Source organism: Rhinolophus hipposideros (assembly GCF_964194185.1).
Source record: "Rhinolophus hipposideros genome assembly, chromosome: 21".
NCBI classification, from domain to species: domain Eukaryota; kingdom Metazoa; phylum Chordata; class Mammalia; order Chiroptera; family Rhinolophidae; genus Rhinolophus; species Rhinolophus hipposideros.
The window spans coordinates 25,020,871-25,048,508 of record NC_138067.1 but is presented as its reverse complement, the minus strand read 5'-3'; the positions used below and the strand labels follow the sequence as shown (position 1 = coordinate 25,048,508).

At 41.5% G+C, this 27,638-nt stretch overlaps 1 protein-coding gene across 1 annotated transcript in view; it reads right to left on the bottom strand.

Moving 5' to 3' along the window:
* Positions 1-27,638, bottom strand: part of WWOX (WW domain containing oxidoreductase) — a 915,478-nt gene that overhangs the window by 668,090 nt on the left and 219,750 nt on the right. The window contains exon 6 of the mRNA XM_081030823.1: positions 3,083-3,171. Coding sequence (XP_080886949.1) covers positions 3,083-3,171 — 89 coding nt within the window. The remainder of the gene's footprint in view (positions 1-3,082; positions 3,172-27,638) is intronic.

The window sequence follows — 27,638 nt, the reverse complement described above, 5'->3', positions numbered from 1 at the left end:
GCTATTATCTTGTATAACCACATTAGCAGTGCTCATTCAGAAATGGCCTACCTCCCACCCCTTACCTCCCAAAAGAAGAAAAAGAAGATATCCCAGAACAGGCTGAACCTGCATCCCCTCTGGGTAGAAAACGGATGGAGGGTGGTTGGCGCCTTAGTACAATGAGCTGCATGTCCACCACGGTTTGCATTTCGAATCTGTGTCTACTTTTTTCGGTCTCAGGCTGCCTATCCCAGAGTGGGGAAAACACACCTGAGCTGGAACATGAACCAAGGGAATGAACACAGGACAAAGGAGCCTGATAATACTTCCGGTGTGCTCATAGACAGGCTTTCAAATGAAATATGAAATGAGGGCATCCACATGGAATTTAAATGTCAGGGTTTTTCCTCTCCTCGGTCCACCAGCACAGAAAGAGAGTGGCTCTGCACTGGCAGGCTTTCTTTCATTTGTCATTATGTTTTACACACAAGGAAATTTTAATGTCTAAAGATGGTAGGTGATGATAAGACTAGAGCTACACGTGTTTTTTTTGGCAGCCTAGTCACCAGCACTTAAATTCACTTCTGACAGTTCTCAGAATCTAAAGACCTGTAAGTACTAAACTGTCATCTGCCTATCCAGGAGAGATTTCACTTTGGCAGCATTTCAAAAGTTGAAATCACTCGCTTTTTTGAATGCCTATTTTTGCCACCACAATATTTCTGTAAAACATGTAAAATACCGTACTCTCAAGAGACACATATGAAGAAGTTGGTGGTACAGGGTTTGCTAAAAGAAATATCACCCTTGTTTCCTAACCTAGAAGTACAAAAACGCAAAGCCATTAGCTAAAATCTAAGATTAGGGCAAAATGGGCGATAGCTTTCTGTAAGAGCTTGGGCTTGGTGATTACAAAAGGCAGTTGAATTTGACGATTTCTGAACTACTTAATGGTTAAAAACTAATGGTCCTGCTAAGACTTGGAAGGTAGTCCTATTATGCAACAGTTGGCTCTCTTCAGCAAAACGGCTCCCTTCCAATGCGGTCTGACAGAATCAGACGAAGTGGAAAGAGGCAGTACATCTAAAATCCTGCTAGAGCAGCATGGCATCAGGGAGAGAGAGCAAAGTAGTCAGAACTGCATAAAAATCCTGCATCTGCCACCAACCTGCCAGTGACCCTGTGAAAGTCACCCCTTTCTCTGATCTCAGTTTCCATCACATTTAAAATGAGAGACAGCACAGCATGGCGGTTAAGTAGGGCTCTGGAGTGACAAACCACTTAGGATCAGCCCCTCTGCTCCCCAGCCATGTGCCTTCACATAACTAACCTACACTTCCTAGTCTCACCTCCCTCCTCTGCATAATAGAGATAATAATAAATAGCACCGACCCTGAAGGGTTGTTTTGGGAACTACATCAGAAAATGTGCGCAGAGGGTTCTTGTGTGTGGCCCATAATAAGCACTCAATAAATGAGCTGCTCTTGCTGCTACTGTCACTGGTATTATCGCTCTCTCTAAAACAACCACCAAAATATCAGATTGAGGAGTCAGCCATTTGCAATAAAACACTGCTTGCTGACAACTTAGATTATGGCTTCCTCGAGGTTAACTGGGCTTCACCCCTCTCACCTCAGAGCCTAGAACGGTGCCTGGGGCTTTAGAGACACTCATTAAATGTGTGCTAAATGAATAAACCCAGGGGTAAATGAATGGTGAAGGTATAAGTGAATCACTGTCTTAAAAACGACTGCTGTACCCTGAGTTAAGGCTCTCTGAGAGCTCTGGCCAGGGCTAACAGCTAAAACTGCCAAATACTGGCAAGAGCACACACAGTAGGTCTGCTGGCTGGCTGGCTGGGGATGTAATATATTCCTAAGAGTGTACAGCCTGTACTTACGCGGACGGTACAACCCTCATTAAGGACTCTCAATATTTCAACCTCAAAGACTCAGGCCACTTGCTTGTTCAGGAAATGGCTTGAGAGAGCTGACTTCTTAACCATCTAAGAGAGCTCAGAAGCTAAGGGAGACACAAGAAGAACTGGATACTGGACAGCACGGAGGGGTCAGATCACCACAGTCCCATCTGAATCGTTGGTTGAAGATACTTCTCCTTCCAGCCATCGTCTGATTGGAGAGCCATAAAACCAAAGATGCTAACAGAGCCTAACTCAGAGACAGCTTGTCATTCATTTATCAGAGCTCTCCAAATTCCATCATTCTGGTGCCACCTTTGGAACTATCTTATCCTTGGCACCAACCGTTCTAGTATGAACTTAATCCTCATGCTTAAATCAACTCACTGAAGAAAAAAAAAGTGAAATGAAGTTATTTTTTAAGGAAATTTAAACCACTGTGTTAAATGAGAAACCAGTCATTCTTGCCCTAAAAAATATGAAGGAACTGTAAAAATAAACACTTGGAAAGAAAATACTGTAATTAAAACGGAGTTAACCACCGCTGCTTTCCTCAGTGCGGGTTTGAGGCCTGCCTGCTCTCTCGCTGTTAGAAAGGGAGGTTAGCATGTGATGGCATAAAAATTTGCCAACCCTTAGCGAAGGCTTCCTCCTTTGGGCATTTTGAAAGACTCAAAAAGAATGAAACAAAACGAGTTTCTCACGATGGGAGTCCATGTTTTTGGAGCCATGTTCATGCAGCACATAAAATCAATGCAGGTCTGCAAAACAGTGGAACCTTCTTTTCGCATGCTCTGACTCTCAGCCCCTTTGCAGTACCAGATAGTGGAGGTCCCTTGTTCCTGAATGCAATTAAAATATACTTTTCCTCGATTCTGAGGCTGCAAAAACGTCTATAATCAGGATGCATTTCACCGTCAGCTGACTTTTATTAACCACTGTTACTAGTGCCTTAATGGGGTCTTTTCCCTCTGATCGGGGAAGCGGCTATGAGATGGATGACACATCTCATAATGAGAGTCAAGCAAATACGATGTGCCTTAGCAGGGCCAACATAAATGAGCCTCCTGCTTGGACGCCAAGACAACACAACAGCCTTGCGTTCTCCCAATTGTGTTCATCTGATAAAGACATTACAATAGCAAGATACGATGATCTATAACCCTCCCCTGGAACACTCACACATTCTTGGCCTTGAACGCTTCAGCAAAATGCTGCACGCTCCGGAGCTGAGCGAGGTCCAGGGTCATTGCTTCTACCTTGGCTTTATGCTGGAATGAGAGAAAATAAAACGAAATGATAAATAACAGCAAGTTTAGTTCATGGTATCAAGTTACAGTAAATGTGTTATGGAACATGTCGGAATTCCCCTGTTTAATATTAGACGCCCAGAGAGAATATAAATCATCAGAATGAATAGAAGAACAGGGCTTTTACTGCCAAGTTTAGGGCGGACGTGAGGCTGGGGCTCTGCTAAAACTGCAGGCTGGGGGTTGTGCTGTTTCACTCATTGCACCGAGGAGATGCCTAAGGGTCTTTAGGCTCACGTATCTCCTCTCAATCTGGATCCTTAAAAAAAAAACTAGCATGATAGGGGACAACCAGGACAAAGCCCAGCTTGTGCAAGAATTCGGGAGACAACATTTTAATCTCAAAAGCTGTGTGCGCATCAAAAATTAAAGGCAATTCATTTATTCATGTATAGAAAGTACAAAAGCAGGGAAACCTCATTCCTACCGATAGATCCTGACCGACTTAGATCCCCTTGGTTTAGTAACCCAGAAAACTCTATAGACAGGTGGGGCACAGGTGGATATTCGTAATGATGCTTCTAACAGCCACTGCCCGCTCAGAGCCCACCACGGGCTGGGCACTTCCACGCGCGATCTCATTTCGTCCTCACAATACCTGAGAGATGGGCTATATGTTCCCTTTTTTATAAGGTGGGATCTTGTAAGAGATCACAGAGGTAAGACATGGAGATGGCAAGCGTTGACCTCAAGTCAATCTGACACTAAAGCCCAAGTTCCTGTAGAGAAAGTAGGAGGACTGGAGCAGTCAGGTTTTGAAGCAAGCCTGGTCCACTGGGCGGCCTCTTAGCCCAATTCTGGAAAGATCAGAGTGGCCTTTCAGACATCGCTTGGGTTTATGGGGCAGTCCCAATTTTTAAGACAAGCTGGACTTCAGGGTGTGAGAGGAAATACTATCACTTCTTAAACGTATCTCCTGCAAAGGACACACAGCCAAGAATGCCAGGACAGCTGCCTGTGCAGGTAAGAAGAGTCTCGTAGCACAAACGGTTAACTTGGGAATTCTTGTCTGGACTGTGTGCTGAAGTAAGACGAAGGCGAATAACATGATACCTCTAACACTATGAAGGGGGGTGCAAATGGCATTGCTGAGAACATCCTCCACCTGAACTGTCTTATTCAGGACTGGATACAAACTGTGCTGAGACACTTACTAGTAGATCTGGGGCAGTTTATCTTGGCTGTCTAGGTCCTGGGCTCTAACCCAAGTCCCAAGCTTTGAATAATAAACATCAGGCAGAGGCAGCTTACTGACTTTGGGCCATTTCACATTTCTGGGCCTCAGTTTCCTCATTGATAAAAGGTGAATATTCATGGTCTACTCACAGAATTGCGAGGCTAAGTGCAAAGAGCCTAACACCCTGTCTGGAAGAGACAAGGTATTTAGTAAATTTAACTAGAAAGAGATAAAATGTCGACTGTGCCAAATTCTTTCCCTGAGGCCACCCGCAGTAAAGGGTGGTTTGGGGAGACCACCATGCAGCGTGGAGGATGAAATGGTGTTAATAATATTCAAGGGTCCTCCCTGAAGAGCACAGCAGACCAGATCTGTTAGATCCTGGAAACCCAGTGCCAATGTACTAACAGAGCCCAGTTTTCGGGAAAGGGGGTCGAGAGGGGTTATATGACTTCCCCAAACCCAACAATGTATCAGTGGCAAAGGCAAGTTGGCCAACGTGGATTTACACTTCTCAGGTAACAGTGGCACAGCCCAAAACGCGCAGATCTTGAAAGGAGCTGGAAAAGCATTTAACTGGACCTAGGCAATGGGGAAAGTGGCAACGCCCAGGTTTTGTTAGCGCTTCCTCAGATCGGGGAACATCGGAGCTAGAGGAGCCACAGTGAGGCAAGGCCACGTCCCTCATCCTACAGAGCAGGAAATTGTCACCAGGAGAAGTGAATGTCCTTGAACGAGGTTGCACCCTGCTTCCAGATGAGGAGCAAATTCCCATACGCTTTCCGTCTGAACAACCGATACTTATCTGATGGTTAATATCTCTTTGGAGCGTGAAGTCAGACAAAGACTAACTTATTCCCCTAGAAGACTCTTAGGCCTCATAAAGGCTCAACTACCTGACCTGACATTCAGAGCTAGCAAACAAACTGGCCTTTCACCCTCCTCCTACGTCCTCCAGCCCCACCCTCACTGCACTCACAGCATGATCATCCTGGCCCTCCATAGAATCTTACAGAATTTTGAATGCACCCCAGGAAGAAAGTAAGATATCCATCTGTAGGGGAAGGTGTGGTAAAGACATTGTTTTCTCTCAGCCAAGCCCCCTATAAGAACCCCACAAGATATTATAAAAATGCACATACACATGTCCCCCATAAAACCGGGGGAACATTCCCAGATGGTGACCCCAATGCAATTTTCCAATGAAAATGATGGCATGGCCAAGTGGGCCTGTACATTCTTCTATGTGTGTAAGTTACAGTTGATAAGTTATCTTTTGGTCCTCCCCCTTCACTTTAAAATAAAGCACAGAGCTGCCACTACCAATAAGAACAAAATCAGAACATACACATCCAGGGGGAACAAGGGGTCACAAGCCATCAAGTAGTTCAACAGACTAATCCACAGGCTGCGGGTTACTAGGCTCCTGGGGGCAGTGATTCAAGTCCACACACTATTACTCAGGTAATTCTCCTGCCCTCTGTATCAGGTTTCTGCTTCCACTACTGACCCTGAGAAATGTAGGAAGGCTGTGCGATACAGTACATCCAGTGAGGGAAAAACACAGCTTTTAGAATTAGGGTGCGCGGGCGCGCGTGTGTGTGTGTGTGTGTGTGTGACTGTGTTGGGGGGGGTTGATCTTCTGATTATCTAAGAAACTTAGCAACATTGTAGAAATGTTTGTCATGAGACATGCTCTAAATGAGAACGCAGTGGCTGATGGATCACGTTTTAGAAGGATACACTGCTGATGGCTAAGTGACGGCAGGACACTCAATCTGCCAACGTGAGCTTTCCTGCCAAGTCTGGCTTTGAAGCTGGGACTGACCACATCTCCCTTTCTTGGCTTAACTCATGAACTCTTCACTGTTGAAGTTAACTTCCATTTGGAACTAACTACAGACTCACGAGAAGTGGTACCCGAGAGTGTCCATAGACGCATCTCCCGGCTGCCCCCAATGGTGACATCTTACCCATGTGTAGGACATTATCAAAACCATGACATTGACATGGCACGGGGCAATTTATTAGACCTCAGACATGACTTGGATCTCACCACTTTTTGGATGCACTTCTTTTCTTTATCTGTAATATCTTTGTGTATAATTCTATGACATTTTATCACGTGTTCAAATTCATATAACCTTCACCACACTCAAGATACAGAAAATTTCCATCACCACTAAGGAACCAGTGACTATTTTTATTAAGAGGTATCAAAATTAACACATGCTGTCTAGAACATGAAAAGCTCAGGCCTTTTTTGGCCAGAGTCTGCTGTCCGATTGGCAACTCACACACGTATACAAAGTCCCAGCTTAAAATCCTTTTGTAGCTTGGAATGGCCAACGAGATATGGTCCAAATTCCTCAGCATGGCTCACACATGAGCCTCTGTATCAATCGGGATATGCTTCAACTAAGGAACAGTCCCAAACTTCCGTATTAAAACAACCAAGGGTTATTACTCGCTTACGTTTCATATCCTTCCCAGGTCGGTGGAGTCATGTCCACCGTGGGTAGTCAGGGGTCCAGGCAGATGGAACCTCCATTTTCTATGACATCACCAGCCACTGCAGTGTGGTGAAAGGAATGTGGCAAATTGCACATGGGACCTCAAAGTCTTCTCCTCAGTAGTGACATACATTGCTCCTGCTCAGCTTTCAATGGCAGAGCAAGTCATGTGGCAATGCTTAGCTTCAAGAAGGCACAACCCTCCATGTGCCCAGAAAAAGGAAAAGTGGAAATACATAAGGAAGAACAATAACGACCAACACAAATTCCATGACTTGGCCCTGTCTACTTCTCCAGGATTATTTCAGGCCATTTCCTACTTCACCCTTTCACTAGTTACAGAAAAACGTTTAAAAAATGGATGAATATGGACCCGAAAAGAGCATTTACAATCCCATCGCCTGCAAATACACTGTCAGTTTTCCATGAGTCCCTCTTTCCCTCCTTTCCTATCGATCCACCCATCCACCCATCCATCCATCCATCCATCCATCCATCCATCCATCCATCCATCCATCCATCCATCCATCGGGCTTTGTTTAACAGAAAGAATTTCATACTAAGAATTTCGTATCTTCAAATGTTGTAAAATGCCTCTCTCAACCCTTCCCTAAATGCTCACTCTTTAATCACACCAGTACACAAGCTAATCATCTCAGGCAAAATAGGAATGTAAATTTATTTTAAATGATGTATACAGATGCTCGTACCCATCACTTTAAAACAGAACCGCACAGGTGGCACCCCACACATGAAACATCAGGCAACTTGTAAGAAGCTGAGTAGCCCACCTGCTCCCAACACCCCAGGCTCCGCCAGGAAAACAAGAGTAATTAAGCAACCCCCATACTCTTCTTCCGTTTCTTGGGATCCAGGGGCTCTCGCTGGTGGCACAGATCACTGACACCCTCAACAGACCAAGTGTTCTTGGCCTATTCTTTATTAAGTTCCAAAAGCTGTCTCAGTGATTCAAGAGCCTGTACATGCAGAATCAAAGGGGCTGCTTGCTGTTGTTATGCAAGAGTGATTTTTCTTACCATTTTATAACTATGAATTAGCCAAGTGTGACTCAGATGTGATACCGCCTGAAACCAAAGGAACCATATGGGGATTGTGCAGTATTGAAATGAAGTGGAAAGATGTTGTCATCTGCAGCAGAGGCTGCAGAGCCTGGCGGCCCTGGACCATGGCCCTGGCAGTGGGACCTCAGAGATGCTCGTTGAATGCTTGGGGCCTCCGCTGCCTTATTTGACAAATGTGCATGTGCCCTGCATGATGAGAGTAAAAGTTAGATATGATGAATATAAGGTATGGGGCACATAAATAATAACTATTATCATTATCATGTGGAAGGCCACTGCTAAAATATGATGACCATTGTTTTTCTATAATAACGCACATTAGTAATTGTGGTCTCCCTTCTTTATGTCATACAATTCACATAAGTAGCTCAGGGTAAGTCTGCACAGCGACACTGTGATGAAGGATGACACCTAACCCCTGGCAGGAGAAGCAGCCTCACTGAATCCCCTTGGGTACCCCAGGTCCCACACTCAATGAGTGTTTTGACCCTAAAAGGTGTTCGTGAAGGCCAGGGACGCAGGTGAGACCCTCTGGGTCTGACTCCCAGTTCCAGCACTTACAAGCTAGGCAAGTTACTTCACCTTCATGTGCAATCAGTTTTCTCTTCTGTGAAACACAAATAATTAACGGTACCTGCCTTATCAGGAAATGAGGATAGATATATATCTATATATCTCACTTGGAACAGTACCCAGTACCCGATAAGTAGTCTAAAACCGTTACCATATACCACCATCATTGTGTTTGTTTGTTGCTGCTGTTTTTATGCTTGATGTTTGATGGTCCTGTCATCATCCTACGCACCGAACTGCTTCACTCTTCACTGACAAGGCAGAGTGGAGCACGACTGGCCAACAGGAGCAATCTTGGAACCCTGACCACATGAATCCTTGCCCAGGTACCCTCTACCCCCACAGCAACCCTCTAGGGGGCAGTTATTATTGACCACCCATTTCCTAGACGGAGAAACAGATGGCCAGCAAGCGATTGCACAACTTTACCCGGACGATAGCTAACAGAGCCACGATCCTCACCAAACCATGATTCTAATCACAACAGCGTATTCCACAGTGCCCACACAACCCACCTATCCTCTCACCCACCTGAGGCCCCCTCCGAGCCCCTCACAGCGAGGCCAACGCCAGAGAATATCGCCAGATTTGGAACTTCCTCGCAGAGAGGCAGCTTTCTGTCCTTGCTCTGGTCAACAGTAGGAAAGACAGCATTGACAGCATTGATAAGAGTGAATTCATTCATTCATTCATTCATTCATTCATTCAGTAACACTGCCTCTACAGGTAAATGCATATTCCATGGATTCTAACTCCTTTCTCTCTTTGCTTTTTTCTCCCATCATTGCAACATGTAAGAGAGAATACCTCACACCCGTCATCTGTTCATCAGCCATGGAAGAGCAAAAAAAGGTTACTATCTCATGGTAGTAGGCCTTTAGAAAAGTGTATACAAAGAATTCGAGTGACCAACCCTACTTTAAATACTAATTGTGACTTTAAAATCATCGTTAATTGTAAACTGCCTGTGAATTAATTACCTGGGACTATGAAAACTATGAGTTTTCTCCCCTTTCCGAGTTCTCCCTGTAATGAGCCCCAAGTGTTTGGTCTGGGAATGAAGCTTTTGGGGGTCACGGGGCACACTAGGGGAAATCAGGTGGGTATCCTTCAAAATACTCTCATCTTATACACGAGATTTGCTCCCTCCACTCAGCTTGACCACTTTTGTCACAATCCTAGTCTAGCAGCGGGGAGAGCAGCTCTTCATTATGTTGTGTTGAAAGCACTCTCTCTGAGTTGGTCAAAAAGAGAAGCACTCAGTACACTTGTTGGAGGTAGAAAGACAGACAAATCTAGATGCACTAAAGGGCGCAGGGAGCCCAGCCTCCAGGACAAGCAGAGCAAATCCTTCTTAAGCCGTGGGGGGACGTACCCTACGCAACTGCAGATGCAGGATTTCGTGTTTAAGAGGAATTGGCTAGTGTGTGTCCTCACTTGAAAATGCCACTCTATGTGGATCGGGGTGGGTATATGCCTACCCCCTTCTTAATATTTACAAAGAGTTTATGTCCGGGTTTCCCAAAAACAAAAAAAAAAGCAAAACAATAAAATAAAATAAAGTTCTCACATGTATTTATTGATAATAAAAGCTTAAAAATAATGAGCATCTCTGATATGCATGGTGTTTATTTTTAGTTAATAGTACTATGAAAAATCTTTTAAAAGTATAATATATAGCATGTCCCCCATTTTACAGACTAGAAAACAGAGGCTGAGAGTTGAAAGTGGCACAGCCAGTAAGACAGAGATCCAGGTTTCCAATCGAGATGTGGTCGGTTCCAAAGTGCACGTCTTTGCTGAAATACCACACGGCACTGTCCCCTTGTCGTCATATTCTGCAACATGTGACACCAAGAAGCTATAAAGAAATTAACATCACCTATATATTCTTATTTGTGTCTATTTTTTATCATATTTATTTTATACCTTTAGAATTTACAAGAGAAGCCTATTGCTGAAAGAGAAAATGTAACCAAGGCAATAATCTACGTTCAGAGCTTATTGCTAATGGCATCTTGCAAATTCTAATCCAATGGGCCTTAATTGCATTATGCTGATGTCTCTCACCCTTCCACTTTACATACGCTCAGTCCTGATTTTATGTCCTGCATCCTTAAATAGGAGTTGTCACATTTACAACAGCTAGAGACAGTGGCGCTGAGCATAGTATTGACATGGCATTATTCACTGCACTACAATACAGACCTAACTAAACTGGTTTAATAATTCATCAATATCCTGTGTGGGACTTCATAACACTAATCTCTCCAGTACCATTTAAGTGATGCTAATGGTGGCAATGGATGGCTGCATCTTCCCTGGTAAATACAGGCATAAATAAATATTTGCATCTACTTTCAGCTCCTGCACCTCTCAGTTGAACAACCCAAACCACCATCGTGAGCACGTCTGATGGGAAGTTTGCCCAATTTTGGACAAGCCGACACACGAAAAGGATGCACTGATAAATGCTCTTGCCGACAAGCCACCCAAGAAAACAGGTGAATGTGAGAGGCTCTTTTAGGACTCTACACATTTGTACCAGTCTGCATGCCACCATGCATTTAACAAGTAAAAACCCTCTTAGAGAAGATTCCACATTTCGAAATAGCAAACCAAACCAAAAATGATCCTTGGCAAAGCCTTGGAGTTTTCCTAGAGCCTTCAAGGATAGGGCCTGTGTTGTCATTCCTGACCTTCAGATCAACCATCAAACATCAGCCTTCACTCCTCTGTCCTCCCCACCCCCGCAAAAATACACAAACATCTCTAATAAGAAAATCATGAGAACTCTTTTTTCATTATATACAAGTCACAATTTTTGCCTTGTGTTGCTGGAACTCAATTTATAAAATAACTGTATCAATATCTATAGGTAATTGTAAGGCTGATTCAAGGAGAAATTGTACCGGATAACAGCTTATTTAATTTGGTATATGAGCTATGTGCCACGTAAAGCAAAACTATTAAAAATGCTTAGACAGTAATTGGCAATATTTTGCACTCTGGATAAAAAATGCTTATCTTGCCAGAAACTAACAAGAGAGTGAAAATATTCTAAAACCGTCCAATTTCCCTCTATGCAATGTATTCACTTTGCAGCTTAAAAACAGTTTAAGAAAGGACAGCGAATGGCACAGGAGTTTGGCAGTCAACATGATTGTGCATTTACGCCTCGCTATTGAAGAAAGAGCCTTTTTTTCATAGTGAATTTTTCATTCTAATGTAAGTGATGATTTACGTTAACTATAGGTAAAGCATGGTTACATTTTCCTGAAGGATTGCAGGCAAGTAAAGAGTAGTACAATAAGTTGAAGCGTAAAAGCTTTCTCTGTCATAATATTTATTATAATGGCATATAAAATAGCTGAAATAAATAATAGATGACTAAAGGTAAATTCATATGATAAAGAGTCCTTCAGCAGACACCATTACTTTTGACTGCTCTAGTTTTATACATAGTTGAAGACTCTTAATAAACAGGCCCTATATCTTATGTAAGTACTGGAAACATCAAAGATGTGCTTAAAAGGCAACAACCTGGACATCAGCTAATTTACTGCATAATTATATTCTCAACAGGAACAGTCTATATATTTTGAATATTTAATAGCTGAGTTCTTAATGAAACTTGTTAAGCATTAGAACACCCTACTCCAGGGAAGTGCCCCCCTCCTAGATTTAGAAAGAGGTGTGCAGCTCCAAACACAGAGATCTGGAAGCCTGTTGATTATCTGGTGACAGGTCAATAATGGTTAAAGGGAATAGAGAGAGATTTGTCTGCTGGTTTAGAGGTTTCTTCATTGCACATGAAGGACTTCTGAAGTTTGAACGATCCTCAGATGGAGGGAGATATCTCCATTATAGCCCTCCCAGGGAGCACACCCCATGGAGAAAACCGCACAGGGATATGCCACTGCCCGGGGGTTCTCTCAGGGGTTGTCACCCAGGAGCATTCTAACACCCAGGGGACATCTGGCAATGTCTGGAGACATTTCTGGTCCCCACGACTTATTGCAGGGGTGTCCTGCCATCTAATGGGTAGAGGGGCTACTAAACATCTTGCACCGATAGCCCCCTACAACTGGCCTTAAGGGTCAACAGTGCCAAGGTTACCTGTGTGCGTTTGGGGAGACGTACTCTGATTAACCCTGAGCAGTCTTCAGCTATTTCTCTTTAGTTGTTAAAATAAAACTGGCTCATTGAAGAAAGTACAAATGATGCATAAGTGGATAAAGCATAAAGCAAATACAGCTCCCAAATCCCATTGTCCCAAGGCAAGCAGAGTGACAGCCTGATGCTCGTGTTCCAGAATATATGTCCTACACAGATGAAAACATGGGGCAACAATGTTTTCCTACGAACATAGTATCATAGCTCCTGTGCTGTTTTACAATCTGGTTTTTCCCAATTAACACATAACTGAATACGTCTACATACAGTCTTTCTTCCATTTGTTTCAACCTGTATGTTGAGCCCATTGCAGGGGTGTTTGATCACGTATTAAAACCTGTTCCTCTTTGGAGGGCTCACCTCTCCACAGCCTTCACTAGGCTTTGTGAACTTTTTACTTAAATTCTCGATGTCTGACCTTCCTTCTATTCAAAAATAGAAAAAAAAATCCTCCTAAGAATCACTGTGAGAATTCAGTGATATAATATCTATGGAAAGCACCTTAAACAGACATCCTGTAAGTGTTAACTGGTGTTCCTGTTGTAATTAATATTATTTTATATAGTTTCCATTTTTTTGTTACCAAATGCAATGCTGCAATACGTATACTTTGTAATATATATGATTTTTTTTCTATTGGACAAATTCCTGGGAGGAGGATTGCTAGGTCAAGAGATAGCCACATTTTAAATTTTGATAGATTTTTGCTGGGTGTCCTCCAAAAAGGTTAAAGCAATTTCCATACCCAAGAACACTGCAGGAGACAATGAAAGAAAACCAGAACCACCAATAATTCACACTGACACTTATAGTAAATTAAAATGCACAGTTTTATACAAGTATCACTATCTCTAATATCTGGTACACAGTGAATGGCACAGAGTAGGTTTTCAAGACAGGCTTTAATTTAGAAAATGAATGAGTGAATATGCAATGTACCACCGAACTTGGGACAAATCGTAAGTAAAATAAAAGTAGGCTAGTGATATGGGCAAAGATATTCCATAAGCCATTCGGAAAGCCAGGAATTTCTCCTGGTACTTCAGTCTGACCGGCTGAGCACCTGACTCTCCCAAGGTGGCCACACTGCGTGATGATGGATATGAGCTTGGTATGCAAAGCATGCAGTAAACATGTAATAGTACCATCATGCTTGAGGAGTGACCACAGCAGTTATTTTTAATTTATGGATGAATCCAAAGAGATAAATCTTTCCAAGGTTTTGCAGAAGCAAAGCAGGTTATTTAACAGATGAACTATAAAAGACATTTTGAAAATGCTTCAGACAGAAATGAGGTTTCCTGCTTAAGGTGGCAATTGCCTAAGCAGTCTCTTATAGGTTGCAACCAAAACACTCATAAAAGCAGAAAAAGAACTCAACACAATACACACACACACACACACACACACACACACACACACGAAGTTATAGTCGTTATCCCCAAATTCTGTACATTATTGACATTAGCACAGTGCCAATGAATGACACTTAGAAAGGAATTAGAGAAGCATTTGAAACAATAGAAAGGAAATTTCTTTATGGGAAGGGAGATTTCGTTGATCCATTAAATCACATATAGTTTAGTTTGTTGGGTAAATGATGGAGACATTAAATAACTTTATACTTTGTAAGAGAAATTTAGATATGGACATAAAAGTTTCAAGAGTAACAGAGGAGGGAAGGAGAGAAGGAAGGAAGGGAAATGTTTAGCTTCCAAAGCAGCAGCAGGAAAAAAGAAAAAAGATACATGGAGTGCATGGGATATAATGAAACTGTACCAAAAAGAATTCAAACTAATAATAAATAAAAACTCTTGGTAGAGAGGAAACACAAGATGAAATATAGAAACCAATACAAATATATCCATATTCATAAGAAATCAAAGTAGACTTAAATTCACACATTAAAAGGCAGAAACCAACAGACTCGAATTTAAAAATTACCTCTATGTTGTATAAAGATGCACTGTTGTATAAAGACACACTGTGGATAGAGAGAAATAGCATCTCTCAAATTAGTTCTCCCCTTTCCACATAGTACGGGGTTGTGCTGGGAAGAGACTGACCAAACAGGAAGTACATTTCCCCCCTTGCACTGAGGTGGGCACTTTGGTTTCCACCAATGGCCTCTGAGTGGAAGAATGTGTCCCTCCTGGTCTAGTCCTCATAGAAACAGGGTTCCCCAAATTCTATTTCTCCTTCCATAAGATGAATATAGATTATGAGTCCCTACCTAGAGAACAATGGGGCCACTAGACAAAAGAAGTTTAGATACGTTATTCACCAAAAGACTAACAGACACCTGTCAATCAGAGGTACTGATGAGGATCAGTGTTCTACACTAGAACTCATTTGGTAAAACTGCTCTGTCAGAATGTGAAAGGCAGACCTAGTACCTAGCAGGCCTGAAGCTTGAGAGATGAGCCAGAATGTCAGGGAATGGTGACCCGTGCTGCTTTTACCACAATATTAAAAGAAAGAGATGTGCGCAGGGAAGAATTGTCCCGTTCGCAAGCAGAAATAGGAGCTGGAACATTAGACAGTTGAAAAAGTCCAAACAGCATAAGTCTGGAAAAGTCTTTGAGAGACAATAGTACATTATGACTTCTAAATTAATTCAAATAATCCGGCCCAGTAGCATATTAGAACACTGATGCTGCTTTTCCACCCAAGCCTGTTATTCCAGATAGTCTTATGGCAGTAGCAGGGAGGGGAGAATCGGGGAGGGGAGAGGCAGCAGGGGGACGGGGAGAGGGGGAAATAAGAGTTGGGTGGCCCTGTGTGGTTTCCATGGCTTGACTGACAGCTTTAACCAGGGCTGCTTCAGGAAATGAAGTCCAAACAGGAGCTGAATAAAGGGGAGTCCGTGAGGAAGTGAAGAGCGGGTCCAATGTTTGCACACAGATTCAGTGCAGTGACCAGATATCCTGGCCCCTCAGTGCATGGAGCACGCTGGCTTGGCCATCAACACATGACCATATTCATGTCTGGCTTGCTCTGTGGTCTCCTGTCTTGTAGCCAAATGGGACAAATGAATCACATTCGGTAATTCTGTGTAAAGCCAGCTAAGTGACAGACTGCATGTGTTCAGGGCGGCATCTCAGACAGCTTTAGAATGGGAGGGGGTGTATGGGGGGGCACAGCACCTTATAAATGTCCATTAGAAGCCACTTTGAAATGGCATGCATGTTAAGGCAGCTTGGCCTTCGCGCACTCTCTCCCTGCCTCTTCAATATTTACGAAAGCAACAGCATCTTCCTTTCTCCCCTTGGCTTGATGATACAGATGTTCTCTATAGGCAGAGCTTCTGCTGCCTGCAGTGTGACGGGACGGCCCAGAGCTTTCATCTCTATGAAAGGAAGCCCTGGTACATTAGGTTCTTTATCCTAAAGCAGAGCACTGACTTCATCAGGCTGCACTCGTTTCTGGGTCTGCAATGCATGTCTGTCATGCAGGGACTCAGCTCCCGCTCCCCGCACAAGGACACAGGACATGGTGAGGCCAAAAAGGAACACCCACGGAGCCATAGATAGGGGAGTCATACCACTCTAGTCTCGCTGGCGGCTGGGTTGGAGACCCAGGAAGCAGGAGCCACACAATGCGCCATCCGCCGTCCACTTCTCTGCCAACCCCTTTGCCAGCACAGCCACGGAAGTTATATTAGTGGCTAATGGCTAACCGGTAACAGCTGATGGTCATCTAATAACCGAGCCAGCATTTTTCCACGTGAGGCCGAGAGCCTGGAAACTGCTCTCTGGGACTTTATCCCCACAATCCCCTAGAAGGATTTGGGGATATTCTGGCTGAGGGTCACATTTTCCAGTTAATCCAACTGTCACTCTCATCACAGATCTAGGACTGAAGACTTTCTTGCTCTGCATAAATTTACAAACTCCATTCCATGAAGCAAACATTTATTGTTAAGGAAACACCTTTGAGGACCGACTCTCTGGCAGATGCTATCCAAGGAAGGGACAATTACAGACTTGGTCACATTTTACCCTGCTGAGCCCTTCACGGTAAACCTAACCACCTGCATCTTATAAACAAGACAAAGGCTGAGAAAGCATGAAAAAAAATCTGCTCACAAATCATATAATTACTAGCTGGCAGAATTGGGATTGGTTCTCCCTTCACTTTGATAAGCCAGTTCTCCTTACCAGGTAGTGATATTATGTCTGTGCCAGAACTTTCTTCCCAACCCTGAAATTTCCTGAGTCCAAGAGATTACAGTGGGGCCAAACATACTTCTCTCTCAAGAACGTAGTTCCTTCCATGAACCCAAAGCCTTTTACACTTTTTTTTGGTTTTATTGTGACCATTACAATTTTAACTTTATGACGAAAAACACCCTAGCTAATTTCAACCTTTCCCCTACCGCCATCCACTAGGCTTTGGATTAACCAAGTTTGATAACTATGTCATGTGCAGTTTGAATTAATTCCAGGTGTGTGGAAATAAGACGCAAATCTAACCACCTGCTCGTTCTGGTTTAGTGGAACAGACTTTTCTCTCCAAATGGTCGTGAGTCCTCTAGTACAGGAGTCAACAAACTTTTTCTCTAACAGGCCAGATAGGAAGGAGTCTAGGTTTTGAAGGCCATTACCAACCATTCAACTTGTATAGCATGAAAGCAAAAGCCACCACGGATAATGCAAACGAGTGGGTGTGGCCACGTCCCAACAAAACTTTATTTACGAAAACAGGAGTTGGGCTGGATTTCCTCCCAATAGAGCAGTTTGCTGATTCCTGTTTTAGAATGAGAGTCAAGAAAGTTGGGTGTGCTTCCTGAAGTCTGACAGTCTTATAATTAATGTTATTCCGATTCCAATGGCTGTAGAAGAGAAAAGGAGACTATTACACCACGCCTTAGTGTGTGCTATTTTGTCACACAGGCCATTTGACAAACATGCAGGCAACGCATGGCATAAAGAGTCCCTAACAATGTGCAGAATTAAGAATATACAATGGACATAGCAGGGGGCCTCTGCTAACTGCAAAATGTTTCTCCTACTAAATAATCTAAATTTGAGGATTATTACACTTTGTAAGAATCAGCACTAAATGGTTCCTTCAATTCCACACCTCTTCTTGAACACATGCCTTTTTAAAACATATTTCGGCATTTCTAGAAGTTTATTAAAAAACTGTGAAAAAATTGAAATAGGGGCTTCTAGACATTTTCCTAATATGCCAATCCTTGGGGTGTGAAGAATAGATCTTTCTAAATTGGGCTAAAAGAGATATTCCAGATCTGCTAAAGAGAATCTCATTAATAAACAAAAAATCACAAGCCCCCAGCTTGGCCACTGGGCATGTGGGCATGATATTTCTGTCCTGTTCATATGCATTTATATTTCAGAAAAACAAAAACAAAACAAGAGCAGCAGCAAAACAATGCTTCTCTTAATGAAAAGAGAACTACGCATTTTCTTCTTTATTAGAGAGAAGAGAGTTTGTCACACAAACAAAGAGGTTGGGTGGGGGAAACCACTGGGGTAGGACAGGCAAAAGTACACACACAAAGAAACCAAAGAATGAAAACATGAAATAAAGAGACTGCTCACAAAAGAATTACTAATGAGGCAATTTCTTCCATTTCCTGGAATTTTTCTAATCCAAAGCAGAGCAGTATATTAAGGGTGATTGACAGACTAGTGCCATTTCATCAGGTAGTAAGAATTACAGGCCATATTACGACTTAGGAAATGCATGCTTTCAGCTGGGGAGAGTAAGGATGGCCCTTCCAGCAGGTATCTGAATCATTTTGCCATTGGTAAGGGGTTTAAATCCCTCAATCCAGGATTCAGTACGAAGAATTCAGTATCAAGCCTTGTTGAAAACCAGTTTCTTGCTGGCAAAATGCTTTCTGGGACAGGAATCCACAAAGCACCTGACTTGCAGGGATATAAATATTTCCAAACAAATACAGAACCCACTAACAAGAAAAGAGGAAAAACAAAGAGCATCGTAACCACCAGCTGCCTCATGGCCCTGGGATACTCCCATTGACACTTTGAGTTGCGTGGCCTGTGTCAAGAATAGCAATCCCACTGACAATGATGAAAGGTGACACAACCCCACCAGTTACTCTTGGCCGGGTTCTCCACTGGGCACTTTGCATGTTCACAGATTTCCCCCTCCATCCTCGGTACCTTTAAGAAGTAGGCATTTGCATCTTCATTTTGTAAGTGAGAAAACAGAAATTAGGTAACTCGAGGTCTAAATCAGAATTTTGAAGCCAAGCCTAAGTGATGTCAAAGGGTCTCCCAGTGTTTATCCACAGTCCATGCAAACTACTACTACTATGACCAGTCCCATAAAAGGGAGAATGAAGGTTAGGGACCACCAGAATCCCTGTGTATGAGGAAATTCCAAGTACCTAAGCAACACAGGGTAAGGGCAAGAAAAATCAAGTCAAGGCCAGCAAGACCACACGTGTAGGAAAAGGATAGAAAATGCCCTGTTCCCCTGCTCTCCCGTAATCATATGCTACACTGTTCCCTGCAAGTGCAGACATACACAGGGTAGCACATTAATCCTTCAAACACTAACAGATGCTGGCAGGGATTTAGACTGGAATGTATTTACAAAGTGACAAATTATGTTCTGTATTATATAGAGAGAGAAAGAGCACCCACAAACAGGCTGATAAATGTCAGCTGCAGTCACGACAAACGGTTTATTTTTATTATACTGTAACCACAAATGTTGGTGTGTTTTGTTTTTTTTTTCAGGGAGACCCAAAGATTTATTTGTTGCAGGGAAAAAACAAGATTATATATGACACAAAGTAATAACTATAAGATCAGTGATATGCCCAGCACCCTGCCCTCCTGGAAAACTACATCCAGGCTGAACCATGCGACTGCAAATGCTACCTTCTCCGAAGCACCGTAAATGGTTAATAAATCAGAACCGATACAATGCCTTGTAATTAGATACAGCCTTCGTTCACAGACTAAGTCAATTGATAGACAATATCCAATTCCCCCTTTAGTGGCTATCAGGAGGGTAGAGTGACTATTAAAATAAATTTAATGGCTGTGACAGGTAAGAAAATATACCAGAAGCTAAAATGTAATCAGTATATATCCAAACCCAAAATAAAATTAGTCTTTGCTGCAAACATGGTCCCTGGAAAGGAGGCTTATGGATGGATAGCGACATCAACAGGCCAGTAAGGGCAAGGTTACTACCTCTAAGGGAATGTTCCACCTACGATGGAGAAGAGGCATTTGGCCTGGGGCCAAAAGAAAATGTAAGCATTTATTCTTAAGAACTCTTTCTGAAGAAGTCCCTTTTATCCCCTTGGTCAGTCAGTGGTAGTGACAGGCATTCTTGAGAAAGATGGCAGAAAGACAGCCTAGAGTCCACACCCCTGGCTTCTCAGTCAGGCTTTACCCTTAATTCTGTACGTGACCTTGGCAAGTTCCTGCCCACCCCAGAGCCTCCATTGTCTGAACTGTGAGCTAGAGGGCTTATATCTCATATGGTGTTGCCCAGATCTCTTCCAGAGTATAGTTCTTTGTTCCTAATTGGTGGAGAGGCCACAAAGACAGAAGGGCTAGCAAAAGAAAGTGAATAGTGGTGGTCAAGTAGGAAGAGGAAGGAATGTTTTCTCTGCAGGGGCGCTCATATGCAGATTTCTGGTGAAATCGAACCATTACAAATTAAAACTTAACACACTTGCACACTCTAAAAGCAAGATTTTAGGAAGATAGGGAATAGACAGGAATGCATAAATATATTTAATTCTACAAATTACACAGAAGGGTAAAGAGTCTTTCTCTCTCTCTCTCTCTCTCTCTCTCTCTCTCTTTCTCTCTCTCTCTCCCCCCCCCCCACCCAGAAACTACTGCATGGAAAAGTATTTCTTTTTTCCTGATGAAGAATAGAAAAGATTTGTGTGGTGGAGAGTGGGTGGGGAGGGGGTGTGCCGTCATCACAGCAGGCAGGAAATTTCCTCTTCTCTCCCTGCCCTCTGCCGGGAATGGAGTTCTTTGTGAAAAGTGCACAGTGCCATTCCCAGGGGATTGGGCAACAAAATGCAATCCTGATTCCACCACATCCTTGATTGGTTTTGACCTCTTTGAACCTTAGCATCTCACTTTTCCCATCTGTGAAACCATAATAGGAAAACTTCCTTCATAGTAAGATCCTGGGAGGACTAGAGAAGATGCGTGTAGCCTGCATGGCCCAGCACCTGCTTGGCACATGGTTAAGTTCTGGTGAACTGTGTCTATTATTTTTAGGCTGAGAGGGCTCCCTGAACACATGCCATACCCCTTCCAATCCTAAAAGAAATAACTGCCTTTCCTGCAAGCACCGGGTCAGTTTATTCTTCCTTTATCCTAATTCACATCCCCATGAGCACTTTCCCATGTCTTCTTCGCTCATTATTTCTAAAGGGGAGGGGGCAAGACACAAATTCGGCACTGTGCAAGCGCCCACGAATTCTCTTCCATTCCCTGGGTCACTATGTCCCAAATATCAGGCCTTTGGCTATTGTCACTAGCCTACGGTGACATGAAATAAAAGATGGGACACAGACAAGAATGCAGGAAGGGAAAGTCACTCAATTAAAATGGCAGCCCATCACAGAAGCTAACCAGAAGAAGCTCCTAATGGCCCAAACTGGAACAATTTAGGCAACAAAATAAATAATGTCAGTATGGATTCTAATCCACAGGATGAAAACATGTACCCATGAATCCAAACCAATATAAATAAAATAATGGAATAAACAAACAGTGAAGAAGGGATCGCTCTTCCTTCAAAGAATTCCAATTAATAAATATAGAAAGCACGAGGGAAGTGCAAAATCATCATTAGGCAAACATCACAGTAATAACAGCTGCAGGCGAGACTGACTCATGGATGTCAAAAGTCAGTTGTGTGGATGTTTAAGGAGAAAAAGGATGTCAGCATGATCCCAAAGCATCTTCTCCCAAATATTTATGAATTACAAAGAAAAAATTAGAACTATAACTTTGGAGAAATTCAGCAGAACATCATCTTAAACAAATTATTCGCTAGTAACATCACCAGTGATGAGAAAGAGCAGCCTAACGCACTCCTTGATGTCATGCACTAAGAAGGACACGTCATTTCTATGATGGTCTTGCCAAAATATGCTTACACTCAATCTAATCATGAGAAAATATCAAACCCACCAAAGTCTCAAGGTCAAGAAGGACAAAGAAGGAATGAGGAACTGCCAAAGACTGAAGGCAACCAAGAAGACACAACAACGGAAGATAATGCAAGATCCTAAACCACAAAGAAGGTACTGGGGAAAAACTGGGGAAATCTGAATCAGGTAGTAGTTAATATTGTGTACCAATGTTCATTTCCTGGTTTTGATCATTGTAGTATGGTTAGGTAGATTATTAAAATTAGGGGAAGGTAAGTAAATATTCTGTACTATTTTTGCAACTTCTATGGAAGTCTAAATTACAGAGTCCCCCCTCATCCTTGTGGGACATGTTCCAAGAACCCTGGTTTCATGCCCCAAACCATGGATACTACCAAATCCTATATAAGCTATGTTTTTTCCTATACCTACGTGCTCGTGATAAAATTTAATTTATAAACTAGGCACATTGAAAGATTAACAACCAATAATAAAGTGGAACAATTATGACAATATACTGTAAGAAAAGTTATGTGAATGTGGTCTGTCTCTCTCTCTCTCACTCTCTCCCTCAAAATATCTGACTGAACTGCAATGACCTTTTCAGTTAAAAGAAGAACTTTATGGATTCTCGTTGGCATATCCAAACTGTCAGCTTCACTATTTTTGTGATTTGGGTAGATTATTAAGTAAAATAAGGGTGACTTGAACACACGCCCTGCCATCCCAGGCAGTGGATCTGATGAGCAAGATGGCCACCACGTGACGAATGGGCCAGAAGAGTCAATAGCGGGGAGACACCAAAAGGAGGGATGGTTTACTTCCCGCAAGAGATGGAAGTGGATCACGAGAGATTTCATTGTATTACTCAGAATGGCATGAGATTCCTTCACGCTACTCAGAAAAGTGCCCACGTTAAAACATATAAATTGCTTATTTCTGGAATTTTCCACTTAAGATTTTTGGACCACGGCTGACCGCGAACACCTACCTTTCAAAGCAAAACCTGGGAAAGCAAACCTGTGGGTAAGGAGGAACTGTAGTTCAAAACAATATGTTAACAAGATAAAATAAAATGGTTGTCCTTTAGAGTAGGTGTATATCCATCCTTACAATGGTTGGTGTGGAACAATATCCTTTATTTTATACTGTTGATATTCAATAGAGCCATGTTGTTACAGTTTGTTGATTTTTGTTGTTATTTTTAGTGTCCTTTCTCACAAAAATAAAGTAAAATAAAATAAAATAAATAACTATTTGGCAAGCCTAAATCATTATCCTCACATTTTCATTGTCTTTGGAAAAAGTTTATTGGGTCCTGAAATCCATAATTCGTAGACCCACTAATTAAGCTCATTTAAAAATTATTTACTAATGATTGAATACTGAAGAACCAAAGTTTGCAAAAGGAACACTGTCCCCTTCAGGCAATACTATCAATATTCCAATCCCAAAAGCAAGCTCCTAAGTTGGTGTCGTGTCAAACCAAAATTAAACTCAGGGTCACCTCTTTCAGGAAGAACTCCCTCATCACCCCTGGATTGGGTATGGCATCATGCCCCCAACTCCCACTGTACCCTGTGGGAAGGAGGGATTAGAGAATCTAGCAGAGTCTCTGCTTCATTGATGAACTGTGTTTCTTACGCCAAATCATGAGCTCCTTAAAACCAGGTTCTGTCTGCACATCTCTGTATCGCCTAAGAGATTTTTATCCATCCCACCCCCCTCCAGTGAAAATTCAAGTTATTAAAAAAAAAAATCTTATATGCATTTCTGTAGTTTTTGAGAAATTTAAGGCAAGTTAAATATATTTTTTAAATCTGTTTCATTATATAAGCTATGAAGTGCTGAGAGACTCACAATCTAACTCATTTTAGGTCTTTCTATCTTTCAGCTGCAACGTGGATTTAAAACAAACAAACAAAAGTTGTTTCATTTATTTCCTAGGTCCTAACTATTGATCCCTTATGTTTTCTAAGTGTTCTCCTTCTAGCAATTTGGGGTCTCTAATGATTAGTGCTTTAATAAGGATTAAGCACGCCAACAAACTTAATTTGCACACTCTACATTAGACATTAGCCTGAGAACTTTAAAGGCTTTTATGTGAAATGTTTAAATTTTTTGTTCCATGCATTTTTTTAAAGTTGAGAAGAATATTGGGACAAACTGCCAGGGAACCCCAGTTCCCTCCCTCTCCATTTTCTATGAAATCGAGATACATGCTCATTCAGCAAATAACACAGATCACTATAAAATAATAAATACATAATAATGATGAAGGTGTGAGAAAACAGTCCCTCTGATACTGCGGGGGAAAAAAAAAGACTATAAGTTGAAACAACCTTTCTGAAGAAGAATAATCAATTTGCATTAGGACCTCACTTAGCCAGGTAAATCAGCCGCATTGCTCATGACTCTGAAAAACTGAAAACAGCATCTCTGCCCAGCAATAAGGGATTCGTGTAATAAGTTAGGAAGGTATAATGTAGAGTCACTAAAACTGCCCTGCCAAACAATATTTATTAATATGAAAATATGACCAAAATACGTTGGGTTAATCAGACTACAACTTTAAGTGATTGCAACTTTAAGAAACATAGATACACCTATCTGAATTTTTAAAAAGACAAAAGACACACACAAGGTTAACAATGATGGCTTCTGAGACTCAGAAGTACTTCTTGCTCCTTATTTGTGTATGTGTAAATATAATTGCCAAATTTATAAAAATAACTACATTGTTTTTCAATCAGGAAAGAATTGATTAGCAAAGTTCTCATGTATTTAAATAGCTATACATTATATTTGAATATATAATATACATGAAAATAATTACAACTGGTGTAGGCATTGTTTCTTTCTGGAAGGACACTCACAAGAGGTTATCTTTCGGGAAAAGGACTGGTGTCGAACGGATGTTGGGAAGAGACTTGTCATTTAGATTTTTCTGTATTATTTAAAATTTTACCTTGTGCACAATTTTAAAAAAATAAAGAACTAGGTCTAACAATATCCAGAAAAATAAGATGAGAAAGTTATCTTGTATGGGGTGCATGCATGTGTATTCTGCCCAGCCCAAATGCATAACTCAATCCCTCAAGAAAGTAAATCCCCTGGTATTTGAGTGACCTTCTGGGTGTCAATGCTTCTGCCACCCTTAGGCGAGAAACCATAGGCAGGTCAGGTCTGACCAAGTTCAAATCCAATTTCTGCTGCTAGTTAGCTAGTATGTGATGCTGGGTAATTTACCAAGCTCCCAAGACTCAGTGAAATGGAGTAATTATATACACCCAGCAAGAGTGCTGTGATCATTAAATTAGATAACGAGTATAAAGCATCTAGCACTGTGCCTGGATGAGGAGTTGACCAGTAATCACAGTTAATAGTGATAATAGTAATACAACAAAAATAATTATACTACCTCCAGCTGCACAAAGCTGTGCTAAATATTAAGGATAAGATAGATGGAAATGTTTAGTATAGAATAAATATTCCATGAATGTATCCCAGCCCACGTGTTCTTTTGTTTTGTTTTGTTTTTTGTTTTTTTCCCCCCTGATTATGCCCAATCCTCTTCCCCAAATTTCTGATTATGAAAACATCACAAAGACAATGTTTGGGGGAAGTTACAGATTGAAGGGACCAAGTCATCCTCTTATACACACCTCTCATAATTAATTTTGGATTTAATTAGCCTAATTCAGCCACTAACGGGAAGAGAGGTAGACATGCATGCAGGGGGGGCAAGATGGCTCAGTACAGGTTCCCTTGCTTTCCAGAGTCATGTGCGCGTGTACGCACGTGTGTGCCTGTGTGTGTGTGTGTGTGTGTGTGTGTGTGTGTTTTGGGAAAGAGGGATTTCTGTGGTCTTCCCAAAGTAAGGTCTCAGCTAATGGTAGGCTAGCACTCTCTCTATACCAGTGGCGTCCACAGGGTCATTACAACACCATCCAGAGGACCCAACTGGCAACCCATGTGCTTTTTCCTGTCACTGGAAGTATGGGCAGACATCAGGCACTTTTGTGCTGATCCAAAGTAGGGGCCATCCAGGCTCTCTTCATCAAGGGAAAGAAAATAGAGTCTATGCCCAGCGTCCCCTGACCCGTACTCCTCCCTCAGCCTTCCAAAATCACAGTCCTATGTCTCTATCATCAGGTTTCAGAAAAGATATACATAGCCACAAATAGGCAGGCTTCATTTAGTAATCAGCCATGTAACCCCTCGTAGGGCAAAGTGCCCAGCTCATACCACAGGCCATGCATGGGAATTTCTGTTTCCATGGGATAGTTTTTCAAAGAACACTTCTTAGCCACACTGTCCTGCCCCTATTTCTGCCCCGTTCAGAGCACTGGAGACTAGGTTTAGAGTAGCAAGACTTGCAATGAACGAGAAATGTACAATGCCTCCTCCCTCCCTGCCCAGAGCCCAACATTTTCTCACATGCCCACAAGTCCACAGGAACATCAAGCATTTCATAAAGGGGCTTTGAATCCTCATTATTTAGATGGGTTTAACTCTTAGTTTAAACAAAATTTGATTTGGACATAAGAAATGTAAACCAATATACAACATACACTAGAAAAACATAGATGCATAGATGTGTGTGTATATATATATATATATATATATATATACACACACATATACACACATCTGTGTATATGTATATATGTGTATATGTGTATACACACATATACACATATCTGTGTATATGTATACACAGTGTATATATATGTATATATATATACACACATATACACACATCTGTGTATATGTATACACAGTGTATATATATGTACATATATATACACACATATACACACATCTGTGTATATGTATACACAGTGTATATATATGTATATATATATACACACATATACACACATCTGTGTATATGTATATGTATATGTGTATACACACATCTGTGTATATGTGTATACATATATGAGTATATATGTATACACATATTTATGTCCATACACACACACACACACAGAAAGGAACAATGACTGAACAGAGGAAAGCAGTTTCCTAATTGCTGAAGCAGAGTGTTTGGCACTGGGGGGCTCAGTATTATAATAGCCTGTTTACTTTTGAGTACAGAGTGCCAAAAAAATGTATACACATTTTGAGAAAGGAAAAAATGGTATTAAAATTGTAATACTCAATATATACCGATAACAAAAAATGAATACAAGTCATGTGTATACATTTTTGGCACCCTAGTATATTTGAAATATCCATTATCCAACGTTGTTTTTTAAAAACAAGCCATCTAGGAAAACAGAAAAATACGAAAAATAAAAAACATAAATTTAAGTGAAGTAAAGGAAACATATCAATAATCATGAAAACATTTCAATAACGTACATAGTTTAAATCAGAACATGCTTACAATAACTCAAAAATGAAATTGAAATATTTATTGTTAAAGATATAACAATAAATAATTCAGAAAGATTATAAATAAAATGTAAAAAAATAAAAAGTGAAAAACAAAAATAAAAACAAACCAGTGGCTTGCTGTGTATTTTTAAGCATATAAAAAGTAATGGTCTCTTCAAAAATGGAAATGTTTTTCAGTTGTAATTGCTGGTTTACCCAGTGTTTTTAATACATCATCAAATCAGCATCAAAATTAAACTGCAATAATGAGCAGATTACCAAGCTTCATAGCCATTAATGAAATAAGGTGCCTGATTCCCGCTCGATAGTCATTTGACAATATGGGCAAAGTCTATGAGTTTCAGTTAAATAGTCACATACCTATG